Source organism: Botrytis byssoidea (assembly GCF_014898295.1).
Source record: "Botrytis byssoidea strain MUCL 94 chromosome Unknown BBYS_006, whole genome shotgun sequence".
In the NCBI taxonomy this organism is placed as follows: Eukaryota; Fungi; Ascomycota; class Leotiomycetes; order Helotiales; family Sclerotiniaceae; genus Botrytis; species Botrytis byssoidea.
The window spans coordinates 891,915-910,036 of NW_024065847.1; the positions used below are offsets into that span (position 1 = coordinate 891,915).

An 18,122-nucleotide genomic window follows, 5' to 3' on the forward strand; every position below is an offset into this window, starting at 1 on the left:
TTTCTGCAGGATCGGAAGTGTAGATGTAGAATGCAGATGAGAGGTGAAGAAAAACTGGTTATTGGTAGGTGTGTAGTTGTTCGTTCTTCAGATTGGGTTCAATTGGTATTCTCGCATCGGAAATATGTAAGTTTGACAGGTTGGTTTGACAAAGTAGTTTTAGTTCCAAGATGTTGTACCTTTTGTGTATCCAAATAGGTGCCTAGTAGGCTGTACTTTGTGTTCTGGAACGAGAAATGGGTTATATCGTTTTCCCACCTGTCAATAATTTATTCCGACGGGTGTTCAGATTTAATCAAGGCGCGGAAGAATGTGACTTTGAATTGTCCCCGTCGCTTTAATTATTAGATAGATAGATAGATAGATAGATAGGTAAAGTTGAAAGCAAGATGTTCTTGTAATAGATTTGTAGGGAGTATGGCATCAATCAGGAAGAACGTCGTATGTTGTGTTTTGATGACGTTGGTCCTTGGGGTTGGGGGAGATAAACTGGGGAAGATCTACAGGTACTAAAGTAAGCTACCTAGGCTCAAGGTAGGTAGGTACCTACCTAACTGGGTATGAATGGCGATTTTACTTATTTACTCATTTACTCATCTATTCATTTACTTCCCTCCCGTTGGAGAACATTAATGCAAAATCTGTCCTTTTATCAATTCATTTTCTTTATACTGCTTGAGCACGTAAGAGGTTAGAAGTACGTTACATACCTATATCAAATCATACTTGACACACCGAACTTTATCATTCTTCAATTGTCGAGACCATGATAGTAACCAGATGAATTATTTAATGAGTAGAAATAAAATCATGTTATCAATGGAAGCTTCATAAGAAACAACAAATCTCCTATATTCCGTTCCGAAAACTTGGTACAGCCCGTTCGCTCAGATAATAATCGAGAGAAGAATCATTCCGACCCCGAAGCTTTAGGAGAGTTTTTGGCCCAGCATCTTTTTATTTACCTGTTGAATACACACATGTGATCTTGTGAGCAACTGCAAAAAAACGTGATGATTGTTGTCATGCTGTGTCTCATGAGCTTTGTTGTGCACCAATGGCTGTGTGTCTTTCTCATGAATTACGAAGAAAAGATTGACGAAAGGAGCAATAGCAGAGAAGAAGGTTAATAAGGCCGTCATTAAACCAAGGCAGCTTCAAAAGGGGAAGAAAACAGAAATTAAACACCAAGCACAAAGAAAGGGAAAATGTCCTTCAAAGAGTGTAGAAAGATTATAGAATGTGTGAGCAAGTGTGTAGTGACTGTTTTCATTTCTTTATGCCAGCCTATGTCCTCAAGTACAACCACAAAAAAAAGACAACCTTTTTTCTTCTTTCAGATAACTCTCAGGGACTTCATAGTTATTGCTTTAGCTGCTGTTTAGACCACAAGGGCTTTTGGTTCTCTTTTACAGATCAGTACAGTTTTCCTGTCAATATGAACCCTCAACTTTCGGATACGGCCCACAGAGACACAGATGCATGTCCAAAGCACGGCTACAACCTCGAATGGCGCACATGTCTACGATGCGATACTATCAAGCTGTACAATCAGAACTCAATAGCAAGTTTTATAGATCTCGGCGGCAATCCCAGTCGGGAATTTAATAGGCAATATTTGGAAGCAAAAGGGCCAGCGATAGAGAACTTTCCGGCGAATAATCCTTATGATTCTGACTCATTTGACGGTCCCAGCAACTACTCCAAGCGTTTTGCTTTGAATCCCAGCGATGACACGGGTGTTTCCAAAGAGGAATTATCAAAACCCAGTAAGAGACATAATCGTTTGCACAAGACAGCAAAGACCAAGTCTGGAAGTGCGGAAGGGAATGTTGAGAATGGCATAGAGTACCTTCCACTATCTGACGAAATGCCTCAGGAGTCTCGAAGTGGATCATTCAGAAACCGAGGCACAAACGAAAATCGTAGAGCCCGTGATCGACATGTCAGTTTCGCAGAATAAGCTCAATCAAGGAGTATTGATGTAGTAGGTCTTGGTCTCGCCTGATATGGGGCTAGACTGAAGGATATTCGAAATGAAATAGATAGTATTGACACATCCTTTTCAGATAACAATGACGATTATTATTATTATATTATCATTATCCCCACAATATTGAAGCACTCTTGGGCTCCCTGTGGGAAATCTTACCAAGCGCATGTGAAGTGAAGGCACAAAAATATTGATGCCAAAGATCAAAATGATGAGCTCATCGATGTTTTTGAGCTGTTCTGATTTCGCGGTAAACGCCAGCTCCAATGCCAACAACTAGAAGTATTGCGTTAAATATTGCCATCATATAAAATGGAGCACCCGTGGAAAGATTATCGAAAAGGTAACCACCAAGTTTAGTGAGTAGTAGAATCGCAGCACCTCCGGATAGAGAGTAAACACCAGCTATAGATCCTTTGAGATGTTTTCTTGAAGGGTTCTTGGGTAATGATGGAGGCGCAAGAAGCGGTGCTGTTTCGGTTGTTATGTCGCGTGAGTCAGTGTTCTCATCGCTCCTCGCATCTTGAAGCTGGGATGATAAATTGTAGCCACCTTCCTCACCAAGCACACCCCTTCCTAGTAAGCCGAGGCTGCAGACAATCTGTTCAAGATATTAAGTTAGCTTAGCACGTAAATAAATCGTGAGATGGAACGACGTGTATAGCCGACGATGAGTTTGAAAACTCAGAAGAAATGCATAGAGGAACTTACCGCCCCTATTTGACTGATGCCAATCAAGGCGACCATAACAAATACTACCGGACTTCCTCCTCTACCATTGATATCCTGTGGTTCAGGGCTAACAAGCTGAGCAAAACCTATGTATCCAATCACACCAAAAACGCTCGCTGTGAGAAGCGGTATATTGAAACGACGGTAGCGATCTGAGAGATAGCCGAATAACGGAGCACAAAGCAAAGCGACCAATTGAGATGCTCCAGTCAACTCGGCGGCAAGAACATATGCTCTACGGCATTCCTTCTTGAGTTCAGGTGATGGATCATTTGGAGATCCTTGACAGAATCCATGTCCAATGAAATATGAGTTAATATAAAGTGGAATAAAAAGTGATATGCCAACTGATGAGGCACGTGCGACAAATCCTCCTAAATAACCAAGACCTATTTGTGCATCTTTAAATCCTAAAATTGTTGAATCTGATATTAGTGTCCAATATGGCTGAAACTCCTCCGTGTCTTCTCGTCCTCCAGAATGTCCCACAGTGTCTCTGGCTATTGACCTACCGAGAAGTAGGCGCCACCCTTTACCTTCTTCGCCTGCCAAGCCTCGGAGACCAATAAAGCAGAAGCAAGAAACCATGAGTGATACAACTCCAACCACGTAGAAACTATCGGCCACCGCTTGGCCTTGGGATACCCCTTTCATCCGCGAGAATTGCGCTGGCAATGGCAAGAATGCAATCAGTGCCACAAGTGCCCCGCAACCTGTAAATAATCCAACCAAGCCGGCCAAACGCGGGGGGCTCGATCCGGTTTGCTTCATGGATTTTGAGTGGCCGCCAAGGGGGGTCCCACGTCGATCATTATAATTGGTAGGGGTTATGGTAATCTCGGAATCTATAGACTCAGTCGCAATACTATGGCGGACGTTCTCCGGCAAGGCTGATCTCGAAATAGGGGAACTCTGCGAATCGTTGGTCTCTCGGGCAGACATTGAAGGTAGGATTGCGGTCACCATCGTCGCACTCCAATCTCGGTTAGCATGCGCGTATTATGTCGCTCGGAATGAACTCACGTAGCAGCTCCCCCCACAGAAAAGAATAATCTCGCAAGTAATAGTTGTGGGAAGACATTCTTTGCTTGCACGAATAAGATCAATGCAAGGCCAACAATGAGGTACCCTAGAACGCAAACCACCCGAACACCGAGTCTATCACTAAGAATTCCCCACGCGGGACAAGCTAACAAAGCAACCAATTCATCCGCAAACCCCTAAGAACGAGTAAGTATTTTCAATTTTTAAAGATAATTGACATTTAGGGTGTCGTACGAGAGTGCCCGCCAGATCCCCCACGCCTTCTTTTACTCCAATGAGATCAGTGATAACGAATGACACGCTACTATTGAGAAAAACTAAAAAGGAGATCGAAAAAAGACACACGGCCAAAAGATAAGTCACTGCTTGCGCGTCTGTTGTCCTTGAAGCAAACGGGAGATATCTAGATACCGACATTTTCCCCGAATCGTGTGTATCCCGGATAGGTCGGAAATATTCAACGATGGCTGGCTATCATTACCTGACAATTTAAAAAGGGAATTGTTGGAGACCAGGTTCAGGATCCAGATGAGATAAACTGCAGAAAGGTATCAAAGATGTGTGTGTGAGTTGTATGAGATGTATGAATGAGCTGTATGAAGAAGAACATCGAAATTGGAAGGTGCAGTGCGTAGGTTAGAGACCACTAAAACGCCCGCGTCATCATCATTCGTTGATGATATGATTCAATAATTACCTAGTAGGTACCTGCAGGTCACCTTGCTGGCTTATGTAATGGGTATCAAAGCACGCTAATCTATGAACCTCACCTCAGAGTCTCAGACAAGCTTTTTAGTCTTTCATATGTGTAATCATATAATATGTGGATATGTGAATGTGTATGCTTTCTAATCCGAATCGCGGAATTGAACCATCACAAGTCTGAGTGCCGGCAGTTTCATTACCCTAACCTGACTCAACATTTAACCACTATACATCGTATTCTTTACCGCACGGCACCGTGATACGATTGGGTGCCACGTACACATTAGGAGACTGGGCACTGAGCACTGGGCACTGGGCACTGGGCACTGGGAATTGATCATTAAGTCAGAAACAATTTAAAATACAGTCTGTGGCCTTCGGGGCTGAGATTCAAAAGTCCAATCTAACGCTAATGAACTTATTCCTGCAGCCACTGTAGGCACATCCGCCACACTTCAGATATTTTAAAGGGGTGTCTTCCCATGCAATCATATATCATCTCGAAGCAGATCAAGAGTTGAATCTTATGATCAAACCCCCTTCACCGTCCTTAGCAGAGTTCGAGAGCAAGAGTGGACCCTATTCTCTTACAAGCAAAACATCAATTGATACGACAGTACTCAGACATCTGCCGAGGCTATTCATACATTCTTTCCCGATTTCTGAACATACCTACAATAATCTGGCCAATGGGCTCAGATTTGGACCCTTGACTCGATGTGGATAGTCTCGATAGTGTCTGATGATGATCCTCAAAGAAAGGAAAAGAAGCCGATAGCTATTCTAGGCCTCTACAGATTCCCCACTCTCCGGAAATTTTCTGGATCTACAACCGTACTCGGCAAGCCTATGTTCGGGATGCCGAAGGAATGATGCCCGAAGCCGATAAAAGTCGGCAATGACTAAATGGCATGTTTTTCTGTTAATTGTGTATTGGATACGAGGCTACGGGGTATATTTTCAGATCCCTATTCATGGAAGTAAGCCCAAGCCTTGAAATGGTGCCAGACAGCCGGAATGAACTCGAATGAGGGTCCGTCTCATTTTGGGTATCACACATGGAATGACAAGGGGTTAAGTCAAGAATCGTCAGTTCTTTCATCCACCCTTGTTCTGATCCTACGTATGCGCATGTGTATGCGTATGATCATTGATCACCGAATGATTTCACGTTCATTCCTACATATGCTGCAACGATGGATAAGTGGACGGACCATGGCATTATACGAAAATCACCGAGCTTCTGCAATAGAGTACGCATTATGCTTTCATTTTTTGGGACACCGCTCTCCTGCCTTGCTTCTCTTTTCTTCCACAATCTTTTCCATAATCTGTCATGCAGCTGCAGTGCTGCATAAATCATGGCCGCGTGATTCATGAGCTGTTGGGCCGCAAATCAGATATCGCTATGTAGATAGCTAGTAAAGGAAGGAAGGACTTGGGCCCATCGTCGTGCAAATTGAAAAAGGTAAGGAGATAGGAGGGTCGCAGGCATAAATTCATGGCCAGCAAGCATCAGAAAAGGCAAGCAAAGTAAACCTCCGTGAAAATATAGTGATTACTTCTTACCCGCAGTTGTACCTTAATTTGACTGATACAAATAGGGTTTTGATGTGATTCGATGGGGAAAAAAATGAGAAAAAATAATCCACACCTATCAAATAATCAAGAAAGGAAAATGGGCAAAATGAAGTTATTGATATTATGATGGAATTTTTTGGAAACCAAAATCAAACCAATTGTTGCCTACATTGCTTATGTTTGATCGATCTTAAAACGTCTGGAAATGTGATGTCTCTCGAATTCAATACTGCATTTGTATTTTTATTCGTTTTATGATATTATCAGCTGATGAGAAGGAGTACAAAAACGTTCCAACAAACTAGACCCGGTTGGCTACCGCTTTATGCAAAGATCTAGATATCACGGCTTCGTGCTCTTCTTGATTGAAATCTCAAAGGTCTCGCCTTGAATGAAAAGCGGATCAATCGAATTCTGTACTGCTGCCCAGTTGACGAGAACCTGGCTACAACTCGTACAATAGATGTATTGTATATTAAAACTGACGACCGAGATGTACAGTACGACCATAAGTATCTCTGTATCAGGTTTTCGCAAAATACAAATTAGCCGATTGTTACTACCGCACCGATGTGTACGATATAGCAGTGAGTGGACAAGATTCACGAAATGGAAAATCTCGGCAACGTACCTTAACCACATATAAATCTTTCGAAATTTCGATGTATCGCATGGTTCCTGCACTCGATCTGAGTAGAGTGTATTACCTCATGGAGCATCATTTCGAGGTCATTGGGGAAAAAAGGTTCCGAAAGAGTACAAGAAACTAAAGAGCAAAAGGCCAAGCGACCAAAGGACTAATCCGTATGGATCTATTACAAAGATATATTTGGGGGCGTAAAAATCCCAATGATGGGTTTCGCACTTGAGTAACCCAAAGGGGAGAAAGGTGATCAATCACATTCCACGATCTCTAGGCGTTTGTAACAATCCGCATAAGATGACAGACAGACAGCCTCTAGAGACTGCAAATGATATGCCACTGACTACATACATACATACAACATACATACACAGCAACATAACATACATACATACTGACATACATACACATATGCATTTCGAAATATCCCCTCATAGGTTCTTTTTCAACGGTTCTCACACCCCTTCTTATCCTTTTCCAAGGATTTGACTGGATGGACCTTTCCCCGTCGCTCTATGGCCACTTTCTCTTTTGTTTTTCCTCCTCTGGCAAATAGGATCTGAAAAATTCAATCAAACTCAAAAATTTAGTCAAATCACAATAAATCAAATCATTCGAGAATCCATCTCATTAATCAATATTTGAACCCAAGTGATTAACCAACTGCCTAGTTTTAGTTGTTCGGCCGCCCCTTGCCCTGCGTTTATCGGACAAAATCGACAGAAACGAAAAGCATAAAAGTTAATCAGTCAAGTCAAGTAAAGTAAAGGATAAATAAAAAATGGAAATAAAATCAAGATAAAACCAAAATCAAACCAAAATCAAACCAAAATCAAACCAAAATCAAATCAAAATTAAATCTAGATCTCTACGCGTGCAGTACACACCCTCTCGATCATATTATGCATCAAGCAAGGTAGAGAGATTCATCAGTCGGTAGGTAGTTTTGGTTGGTAGGTAGTAGATACTCGGGAAGTGGAGACCCATTTTTTGATAGTAAAATGGGTAGAAAGAAGAGGACGGTACGTACCGTGGCGGAACCAAAGGACAATTGGGGGAAAATAAATATCGGCTTGTTATTAATCCTACGAAGCAATCGTCAACTTTATTGATATCGTGACCAGAAATCGAATCACAAATCTTTCCATTTCCATTTCCATTTCCACTTCCACTTCCATTCCTGCTTCATCCTTACAAAGGAAGCTGCGTACTTTTCGGAGATCTTCATGTCAAGGCAACCAAACAATACTTCTTCTTTGCCTCCCCCCCGCCCTCACCCCCCGACTCGTTTGAGCAACCGATAAAACGACATGGTAAACATCCCATTGGAGAGCGGCTATGGGCTCCCGGCCGCATATGTGGCCGGGCTTCGTGCTTCACCAGATTTTGTGCCTCAAAGATATGCCCATTTCGTGCCATCACCCACATCCCCGGATCGAATGTCTCTGATGGGAACAGTTTTACCCGGCTATGGTCAAGGAGTAAGTGCGGTGAGCGGTCACATAGCTGTGCATCAGGATCTAAACCATCGGATGGGACTTTGATTGACACGTCTTCTTGGCTCGAGCTCGTTCCTTTCGTCGGACACCTTTCTCTCCCCTCAATATTTTCTTGCTCATGTTAATGCTCTCATTCTCATTCTCATTCTCATTCTCATACTCATACTCATGTTCGTGCTCGTGCTCGTGCTTGGTGCTCTCATACCATACCACGCAATCGGGTCAATCAATACAGCACACACATTCCTTTCACTCTACCCCTTCATCGATTATTAAACGACCAAACAAATACCTTGAATATAAGTTCATGCTAACCACCTTTGGCGAATTACTAACTAGTCATGTCATGTTCTTCGAAAAGTATATTTCTAGTATTCGAGTACTCTGTTATCTTGGTATCTTCGTAACTAATAGCACTTACTATCTTACCACCTGGTCCCTAATGTCTCCGTTGAAAGTTTAACGTCAATTGCCATCAAAATTTAGCGTCAGGGCATCTTCTGCCTTCATCGGTCCACCCCACCAATGTAGAGCAGAAATTACATCTACCGCGCCATGCTAACCGTGGAAAGCAAGGATCCTGTGCTTTTTTGATCCAGATCTTTTCCTATTCTCCAGTGAGGCTAATCTAACTAAAGGCAAGTTGCATTAAACTTTGATCGGCCATCGTCCTATCATATTCTCTTGTTCAACTTATCAACTTCTCTCGTACATTTCACCTCTCACCCAACTTCATATTCTCATCTCCACTCCGGAATCTAGCACCCCCTCGACCCATTCTTGTATGCCCTTATCCCGGTTCCTGTTGACCCATCTAGGTTTCCTTCTTCTCTTCCTCCCGTCATCATGCTACTACCCGCATGCTGTCTTGACCATATATTAAGGTGACTTTTCCCATCGGGACTTCCGAATCTCCTTCTTATTAAGTATTTTCCAAGAATAGTTTGCATATCTCTCACCGACTTTGGCTTCTATATATCAAGACTTCGAACTCATGAGCATATCTGCCGCCGACAACATATATTACTTGTCTATTCTTACTTCTACTTCTTCCCTTCTCCTTACTTCATAGCCCAAACTATACTCTCTAGACATCATTCACCATGTCGCCAGCTGCCATCGCAGAAGCGCATAGAGAAGATGCATATATCGCCAACACCAAGGCGATGAGTAATGGATCTTCATCATATATGAATGGAAGAGCCGTTCAACTTGGCATGAAGAGAACCACATTCCTACTTGATCGACATCTCCATAAAGAATTCCCAGTCATCGTACGAGGAAGTGGAAGCAATCTTTACACTAAAGACGGACGAGTCATATTTGATGCCACATCCGGCGCCGCTGTCTCATGTTTAGGGCATGGCAACAAGCGAGTCACCAATGCCGTTTTCCAGCAGATGGCGTCCGGCATTCCATACTTAGCCTCGGGATTCTTTGGCCACGAGACTGTGGACGATCTTTGCGAAGAACTGATAAATGGCACTGGCCGAAAAATGGCCCGAGTCTATTTGACTGGTTCAGGTAAGTTAGCTACACAGCCAACCATCGATGTGGATGTAACCCAAGCTAATTCAACGTAGGATCCGAGGCTATGGAAGCCACATGCAAATTGGCACGACAGTACTTTTACGAAAAAGACAAATCTACTCCACGAGTCAACTTCATTGCTCGAGAAGGTTCATATCATGGCAACACTCTAGGCGCATTGGGCATGTCAGGCCACAAAGCACGCCGCGCACCCTATGCCCCCTTCCTAATGCCCAACGTCCATCACGTGTCTTCCTGCAATCCCTATCGCCAACGTCTCGCCAACGAATCCGACGCATCATTTGTTTCTCGCAAAGCCGCCGAACTCGAAGCCAAGTTTCAGGAACTTGGTCCCGAAACTGTCATCGGCTTCTGTGCCGAACCCGTCGTCGGCGCAGCGCTCGGCTGCGTCGCTGCTCTCCCCGGCTACCTAAAAGCTATGCGCGACGTATGTCATCGCCACGGCGCGCTATTCATCCTCGACGAAGTCATGTGTGGCATGGGTCGCACCGGAACTCTGCACGCATGGCAATCCGAAAACGTCGTTCCCGATCTCCAAACTATTGGGAAAGGACTCGGCGGCGGCTACCAACCGGTTGCCGGCGTACTGATTTCGCAAAAAGTCGTCAATGTTCTCTACAACGGTACTGGACAGTTTATCCACGGACAAACATACCAAGGAATGCCTGTTCAAGCCGCTGCTGCCCTAGAAGTCCAACGTATCATCCGTCAGCATGACGTCCTCGAAAATGTCCGCACGCAAGGTGCATACCTCGGCAAACTTCTCAAACAACATCTTTCCGACCATCCCAACGTGGGAGATATCCGTGGAAGAGGACTTTTCTGGGGCATTGAATTTGTGAAAGACAAAAAGAGCAAAGTAGCTTTCGAACCCAAACTAAGCATTGCGCAAAAGATACACGATCTAGCTATCTCACACCCATATAATATGACAATATATCCTGGGACAGGCACGGTAGATGGCATGTGTGGAGATCACATCATGTTGTCGCCGAATTATTTGGTTACGAAAGAGGATATTGAATATATTGTGAGGGTTACGGTGGATGTCATCGAAACTGTTTTTGAAAATCTATAAGGGAGAATTTATAAAATTTACATTCTGGATTTGGACTTGGGCTTGGGAATTATATCTTATATCATGTTCTGCTTTATTTATGGAGGGCCTTGCAAAAGGACTGAGTACAAGAGGTTGGTTTGGAGATAGGAGATTCGGAGATTGGAGTTATATTAGGGATCCAAGTGTTTTTGAGAGACAGCATGCATGGGGATGGATTTCCTGAGAGTCTTTTTTTCTGCTACCATTTTCTACATGCAAGCTTCAGGGCTCTTCTGTGTTGAGCGATATGGGATTTTGGTTTGGCGTGAAGGAGAAACTTCGTTATATGGACGGCAGCATAGGTATTTCCTCGTTGCTTGTCTGTTTTTTCAATTTGGGGGCGTTTATTGCATCATCGATAAAGAGATATATGCCTGGAACTGCTCTCTATCTGTACCCTGTATCCTACCTACAGAAAAGAAAAGTCAATCAAAACCAAAAAATGATTACTCCCATGATTTGCATACACATATCTGTTTTCGTCCCACTACTGAATTGTGATATCAGAAAATGAATAAATGAGATGAGCTACCTGATTGATGTCATCTGTGCCATGAACATCCTTTGTAGCCGATCGGTACTTGTACCGAAACTCCTTTGGTCCTGATTACCATCAGGTTGGTATCATGTTCCATTCGTTCGATTGCCCATGACTCCAATGTCCCACATTTGTAGTTTCCGGAACTCCATGCGAATCCAGCCCTTGAATGCGCCATAAGCCTAGTATCCTAATTCCTAAGGAACTCTATTCACCCGGCAAGAAACCTGTCCTCTCTGATAAACTCCCTTTCTCCCGTTGTTTCACTCTGCAGATGTGATGTTGTTTCCATTTCCCGCCTTCCCGTCGCACTCCCAGATCCTCACAAGCTATTCTCATCCATGTAGTGTAGCCACACAGCGCCCACTTATTTTTTCTCCTTATCATCGGTAGTATATTCTACAACCATCCTAATATCATCCTCCAACTCTGGAAACACCTTTTCCATCTCTCCGGCAAGTACATCCCTGAAATCTCCAAACGCTTGCATCTTGCCCCTCATCAATTGATTGTTTTTTCTCGCTGCCTCCACAAACTCTCTCGTATAAATGTCTGGATTTCGCCCATTATCAATGTAATGTATCACATCCTGTGGAACATATGCGAGATCCGTGGCCTTTCCTGCAACCCTATCAAATTGAGGTTTCCCGGTCGGAGGCCCAGCGGGAACCGTGGCATGAGAAACGATCTGGAGAGAAGTTGAGAGTTGGATGAGAGACTTCTCAAGAATATCACGAGTTGGTCGTCCAACGCTGTCGTAATTATGCGTTTGTATCATGATTTCATACAAGTCTTGGATAACGTTCTTGATTTCATCTGTAAGTGTTAGTATGATGATCGTAGAGTATGTGGATTATGAAAACTTACTCGTAACGACATTGTGATCGTCATTATTTACTGGCGCCATCTTTCAGAGGAATTTAATATAGGAAATGTTTGGGGAAACTGATGCTTGTGGTTGAGAGTCGACGAGTTCATTGATAGATGCTCATCTAGAAGAGATTATGTAATATTGCTGACAAGGCTGTCAGCCCTGCATGCAAGGCTTCTTCTATTTTATCGGTACCACCGATCCCAAAGAGTAAGCACTAGCCTAGCCTTACCAGTAATTTATTGTCAACTCAATAGAATATAAAGTATTCCCATTTTAACATCGAATGACAATCGTACGAGCTCAGAGTTGTATGCAAGAAGAAATTACTCTCGAGAAATAAATATGGGATGATTGTAGGAAGTTCCCCGGTGAGCTTTGTTACGATTCTACTCGCGGTGAACATGTCGGTAGTTCGCTGAGAACTACTAAAACAATTCCATTAGCCCATCCACTAGTCTATTCATAATGACTTCTAGTCTCACACCCACATATAAATATTATTTCAAAACTCAAGACAGTCAGAGCGGGTATACCAAACATGAGCAAGAAGAAAAGTCAATTGATGAATAGCTTTGTTCAGAGCACGCGAGTGCTTCTACACATAACATGTCAGATCTTCAAGCAGATCATGATCTTTGGTATAAAGTGGGTTTTCCTGATCCCCTGTCCCTTGCTCCTTGTCGTCTTCAACCACCGAAGATTTCTAATTGGCCAATAGATTCATGTTCTCCTCCACGACCTGCACAACATCGCCAACGATCACGCAGCCCAGGCACGAACTCAGAATACAACTGATGAACTCTATATCGGTGGACCTTATTTTACGTTGGAGGAAGCTTCTCGGATTAAAGGTACGATAGTGTCTTCACCAATATTGACTGAAACACCGGAGTTTGAAGAGCTCGAGTCTGAGGGAGACTTGGAGCATCATGTAAGCTCAGACACTCCAGTCTCAGAAGATGAGACCCCCAAGGAAATGACTGTCGAAACGGCAATTAAATCCTGTTTCCAGTCATTTTTTTGAAAAACGTAAGGCAAGTGGTGATGCACGACCATGTGGTCCTCATGATATGGGACCGATTTATAGGGCAATTTTCATGGTATCGAAAGAGAAATTGAAGGATGGAAAGTTCTTCGGGAGATTAAGACGTGCTGGCCTCAGCGAACCTAGAAATAATGCGACTGGCAATGTTGGGAACAACAAGAAAAAGTAGAATGGGAGGAAATAACGAATGGACTAAATCGGAATGACTGGAATGAATTCCTGACCCGGAAGAAACAACGTCTCACACACGAATTTCGTGCAACATGGGCTTCGAGCTTCTATATCTCGAGGACCATGACGCATTAGCAGCTGCGTGTTGACGTCGCAATCATTTAAATTGCACTCGGGAGCTTGAAGGCCTCGATGACCGTAACGAACCGCACACGGTGCATATCAAAATGACCTACAAGAGCGTTTGAGCGATTGTCACATCTGAGGCATCGAAAAGTGTTATAGGTATAAATGAATCCGGCTTTGGTGGGTTAATAACCTTGTATATTGAGAAGCATAATTCTAATGGAGGTTTTAGGCATAGAGTTCAGTTGTCACTTGAGACGAGCAGTACTTCACTATTCGAAATAGGAACTGTGCTTCAATTTCTACTATAAAGAAGCCTTTCGTGTCATATATGTACTTGACAGAACTATATAGAACATAATTGACACTTCATATATTCACAGAGACATCACAGTAAGTGAACTGTGAGACCAATTGGAAGCGAAACTTCAGACTTCAGACTTCAGACTCCAATTTCTTGAATATTTGTGCTTCCCAGAACATTTCGATGAAATGAAAAATTGTACACATCATGCTTGGAATATGGGAAGAACTTCCCATTCAAGCACCACTCGTGCGGGATTTACATAGAGAATTTGTGTCGTATTGCATTGGGAATCATCCAATCTTGGCCTCCAGTATTCATCTTTGTAGTGTTCTACGCCATCTGGCTTCGAGGGTGGTTAGGGAGAGCCTATGGCCCCTCCGAGATTGCATCCTTCAAACCACACCCACAAGCCTTAGCCCTCAGGACAACCTTCTGAGTACCATTTTCCCGGTATCCATCTATTCGCTCCCTCCACATTTCCTAAAACAAACACTACACACCGTCTGGCCCTTCACTCCTCCAAAACTAAAACTTCTATACTCAATCTTCCTCAGTACCTCAAACCTTTCTCCCTGCTCCTCCTCTCCCTTTCCAACAAACCACTCAATCAGTTCCTCCTCTGTCCAATTGCAACTCGTAACAACCGCCACTCCGCCAGTTCTCACTAATGCCAGTACTTTCTCCTTATATCCCTCGAAAATCCTCTTCCCATTCGCATCTGTCTCCTCTGACAAACTAATAGCATCGAATGTCCCTTTGTCAAGCACTATATCCCATCCTTTTGCCTGTTCTCCATTAAGAACTTTTGGAGATGGATCTTCTTTCATTATATCCCAGGTGATGAATTCGATTTCGTTTCCCTGTTCGGTTCCCTCTTCCTCCCCTTCCTCTAGTTTATCCTTCGCAATTCGTTTCGCAAATTCAATAGATCTCTCCGAATAATCCACACCCATCATTCTTCCCACCCATTTTTCTCCCGGGGCCTCCCTTTCTCTCCCTTTCTCTGTCTCTTCCTCTTCCTCCGCCTCATCCTCATCCTCATCACTATCCTCCTCCCCCTCCCTCAGCCTAACCAAAAAATGGCCGTTTCCTGTCCCTAGATCCAGTAGTCCAAAATCGTTCCTCCTCCTCCCTTTTCCCAATCCTAATAAATCCTTCTCGAAAATCTCTCCGTTCAAGAAATCTACGACTTTATCTTCTGCAGATGAATCATCAAACCATATAGTTCCTACATCCGTCGCATCGAGTTCGTGGTTTGATATTTCACGATTATAGAGATTATCCCAACTAAGCTTCTTTGTTAACGAATATGGCTTTGAATATTAGAGAGAAGGATGCGAGTGTGCTGGGTAGCAAGTACGGTGCGAAAAAGGAGAAAATTTGTGTAATAGAGGGGTAGTATGGAGGGGTAAATCATCTGTAGAGCGCATAAGACATACTTACTATTCTTTTGTGCCTAGAGCTGATGGATCGAGATGTGATGGTTTAGATGCTTCTGAAGTCATTCTGAAACGTAATATTTTTCAATTGCAATTTTACTCAGTCTTGAGGGAAGATGTTGTGCAGGAGATGAATGGCATGAGGGTAATGAGGGTGGGTATCCTCGATAGCGGCAGAATAATTTGGTTCACCGCCTAAGAAAGTCGAGACCCTTGAGAAACCGCACTGCTATAGTCGAGAGATGCGTGGTTCACAATTCATTGATCACAAGCATTGAATAATTCAGTATATCGTTCTCATTTGGTTTGTTTCTCTACGGTTGTATCGCCTACCATCTGCAGATGAGGGAGGTTGCTTATCAAAAACTTATTAGAAGGGACTATGCTGCATTTCATGCTCCGATCTAGAATAACAGGAAAACAGCAAGGCCACCATGCTCAACCTAACTGGATCAAAGAAGAAACATTTTTGTTCCCATATGCGACATCTTTACCTCCCTATCTATGAGGTTTCCATAGGTTCACCAGAAATAGAAGCTGCAGCCGTAGTAGCAAAGAACCGAACATCGACATCATCATCCTTTTGCAACTTTTCCAAATTTGGTAGAATTCTTTCTTGGATAAGTTCTTGACCTCTAGCCGAAGGCGGTTCTGAGCTACCAGACTTCTCTAGCGAATACACGGTACCCTCATCTGGCAATCTCTTGAGAACTGAGATAATCTCAGAGTATGATTTGGCGACATTGAAACGAATATTTGGAATCTCGTCGGCTACTAATTTGTCCATCATAGGTAGGATAGAATTTGAGACAACATCGAGACTGACGACTTGCGCAAGTGTCTGTGGATAGGGTTAGAATATTTTGAGCAAGGGATAAAATCTGAAGCTTACTGTAATTGCAAAGCAGGTGGTCATTCTGTAAAGATAATTTGGATGGGCTCCCATAGCCATAACTTTTGGAATGATGGCTTCATTTGCCCAATCGACGCCAAAAACTTCGGTGAGCTTCTTCAAATTCTTTGTTGCCGCATCACGGATAGAGAAGACTGTATCTCCAAGCCAGCCCATGCAGAGAGCAGCCAACTTCTCATCGAAGAATTGAACACCGAGTTGGCTGGCCAATAGAGGAATGTACTCAATGATTGCCAAGCGAACACGCCATTGTTTATCCTCAGCAAGCTGTACAATAGCAGGAAGAAGGGATTGTGAGAGGAGATCAATGCCAATGACTTGGTTCACCAACTCCAACTTGGAGATTATGTGTAAACGGACATCTGGGAATTCATCTTTGAGCATTTGCAAGAACATCGGGAGCAAGTGATCGATGGTTCTGTAGAGCTTGTAAGCATAAAGATCATAAACTGTGGATGTAAAAACCTACTCTTGCTTGCCAAGAATTGGTGCAAGACCACTGATCTGGGTACCAAGAGCAGCCCGAACGTGTTGAGAAGTATCAGAAACCAGATCTTCGACAGTAGTCATGATATCGTTTAAGAGAGTAGTGTGATCGACAAGCTTGCAGAAACCTTTCCTTTTGTTTAGTGTGATATCTTGGAAAACAGGAATGACCAGACATACCAGGGATTTGACCAGCAATTGCTGTACGTACTTCTGCTTCACTGTCTTTCAACAACTTGACGAATGCTGGTACAAGATCTCTTGTTACAACTTCATCGTCAACCGCTTTTGCAATCTATACTGCATTAGCACTGTCTACCAGAATTGTACAATCCGTGTAAAACCAACCTTCTCGAATCTATCAGCTACCATATACCTCACTCTCCAACTTTTATCTTCGATTAAACTCCTCAAGGCTGTGAGTAGAACTCCATGGCTTGATTGCTGCTCCTTTGGTACGACTTCCGCAATTGCAATCAAAATCTCTACTGTCAATAAACGTACACTATCCTGGTCGTCGCCGGCAAGGTGTTGGAACAAGGGTATCATTTCTTCCACAACTATTGTAGCGGGCATTTCCTTCACAAATTTCGACAAGTTGTTTGCAGATTGTCTTCGGACCATGGGGGTTTCGTCATGAACTAAAAGGCCAAATTGTTGCCTGAGCTGCTCTTGCATTGGAGGCGACGCCTTTTTGTATGGTACGTTATATAATCCTGTGGCAGAGATCTTTGAGGTGAACCAGTCGGCTTTTGAAAGTCGAATCGTGAGGGGAATGAAGTACTCTTCGACTTGTTGTGAGGATAGCTCCTCGCATATCTTGTTTAAAGATTCCACAGCCTAATCCAGTCAGCATAATTATAACTACATGTCACTACTATTGACAAACCTTTTCTCGAACCAGGGGTTCCTCGATGGCCGCGAGGTTCTCGAGGGGTGACAGAAGAACATGGCCGAACTCTGGCCCGCCAACATATTCTACAAAGTTTCCGAGTTCCTCGCTCAAAGCTGTGAGAACTTCGTCTTCGTCTTCGACGGATTCTACATAATATCGTCAACCATCGTACTAAAATATAGTTCCATATCGCACGCCATACCATCTAAGAAGGGAATCAACTCGTCTCTTGTGCGATCTGCTCCGAGTGCGAGGGCAATCGTTGACAGTCGATGAATGGCATTCAGTCTTAAAGTAACGTCGTCATGCTAGTAAGCTATCAGTACTGCGCAACAAAGCCTTGTCCCTTGAAGGGTGATGCGCCTTGGTTCAATACCTTTAATTCATCAATGAGAACAGCTATGGGATAGAGCTCGTCAGTCTTATCTGGAGCGTCCGCCATTGTGAAGATATGTAAAAGTCTTTATGGAGTGAATTCGGA

At 43.4% G+C, this 18,122-nt stretch overlaps 8 protein-coding genes across 8 annotated transcripts; 4 read left to right on the forward strand and 4 right to left on the reverse strand.

Moving 5' to 3' along the window:
• Positions 1-1,438: 1,438 nt before the first annotated feature.
• EAE97_003724 (uncharacterized protein) lies at positions 1,439-1,963 on the forward strand (the record flags this gene model as incomplete). Its single annotated transcript, XM_038874236.1, has 1 exon — positions 1,439-1,963. One exon carries the CDS (start codon positions 1,439-1,441, stop codon positions 1,961-1,963), a length of 525 nt encoding a protein of 174 aa, XP_038734845.1.
• A 247-nt stretch (positions 1,964-2,210) lies between these two features.
• Positions 2,211-4,186, reverse strand: EAE97_003725 (uncharacterized protein; the record flags this gene model as incomplete). Its single annotated transcript, XM_038874237.1, has 4 exons — positions 2,211-2,594; positions 2,705-3,698; positions 3,749-3,945; positions 4,004-4,186. The coding sequence occupies 4 exons, from the start codon at positions 4,184-4,186 to the stop codon at positions 2,211-2,213; spliced, it is 1,758 nt and encodes a 585-aa protein (XP_038734846.1).
• A 3,822-nt stretch (positions 4,187-8,008) lies between these two features.
• EAE97_003726 (uncharacterized protein) lies at positions 8,009-8,683 on the forward strand (the record flags this gene model as incomplete). Its single annotated transcript, XM_038874238.1, has 2 exons — positions 8,009-8,179; positions 8,612-8,683. 2 exons carry the CDS (start codon positions 8,009-8,011, stop codon positions 8,681-8,683), a joined length of 243 nt encoding a protein of 80 aa, XP_038734847.1.
• A 617-nt stretch (positions 8,684-9,300) lies between these two features.
• On the forward strand, positions 9,301-11,307 carry EAE97_003727 (uncharacterized protein; the record flags this gene model as incomplete). The annotated part of the gene is made up of 2 exons (XM_038874239.1): positions 9,301-9,721; positions 9,781-11,307. The coding sequence occupies 2 exons, from the start codon at positions 9,301-9,303 to the stop codon at positions 10,824-10,826; spliced, it is 1,467 nt and encodes a 488-aa protein (XP_038734848.1). The 3' UTR covers positions 10,827-11,307.
• On the reverse strand, positions 11,308-12,335 carry EAE97_003728 (uncharacterized protein). Its single transcript, XM_038874240.1, has 2 exons — positions 12,253-12,335; positions 11,308-12,201 (listed from the first exon to the last, which is right to left on the reverse strand). The coding sequence occupies exons 1-2, from the start codon at positions 12,290-12,292 to the stop codon at positions 11,753-11,755; spliced, it is 489 nt and encodes a 162-aa protein (XP_038734849.1). The 5' UTR covers positions 12,293-12,335; the 3' UTR covers positions 11,308-11,752.
• A 530-nt stretch (positions 12,336-12,865) lies between these two features.
• Positions 12,866-13,473, forward strand: EAE97_003729 (uncharacterized protein; the record flags this gene model as incomplete). The annotated part of the gene is made up of 3 exons (XM_038874241.1): positions 12,866-12,904; positions 12,978-13,190; positions 13,294-13,473. 3 exons carry the CDS (start codon positions 12,866-12,868, stop codon positions 13,471-13,473), a joined length of 432 nt encoding a protein of 143 aa, XP_038734850.1.
• An 893-nt stretch (positions 13,474-14,366) lies between these two features.
• Positions 14,367-15,413, reverse strand: EAE97_003730 (uncharacterized protein; the record flags this gene model as incomplete). Its single annotated transcript, XM_038874242.1, has 2 exons — positions 14,367-15,195; positions 15,352-15,413. 2 exons carry the CDS (start codon positions 15,411-15,413, stop codon positions 14,367-14,369), a joined length of 891 nt encoding a protein of 296 aa, XP_038734851.1.
• Positions 15,414-15,849: 436 nt separating this feature from the next.
• Positions 15,850-18,083, reverse strand: EAE97_003731 (uncharacterized protein; the record flags this gene model as incomplete). The annotated part of the gene is made up of 8 exons (XM_038874243.1): positions 15,850-16,188; positions 16,240-16,678; positions 16,730-16,874; positions 16,927-17,041; positions 17,095-17,586; positions 17,636-17,787; positions 17,844-17,949; positions 18,018-18,083. 8 exons carry the CDS (start codon positions 18,081-18,083, stop codon positions 15,850-15,852), a joined length of 1,854 nt encoding a protein of 617 aa, XP_038734852.1.
• Positions 18,084-18,122: the final 39 nt, after the last annotated feature.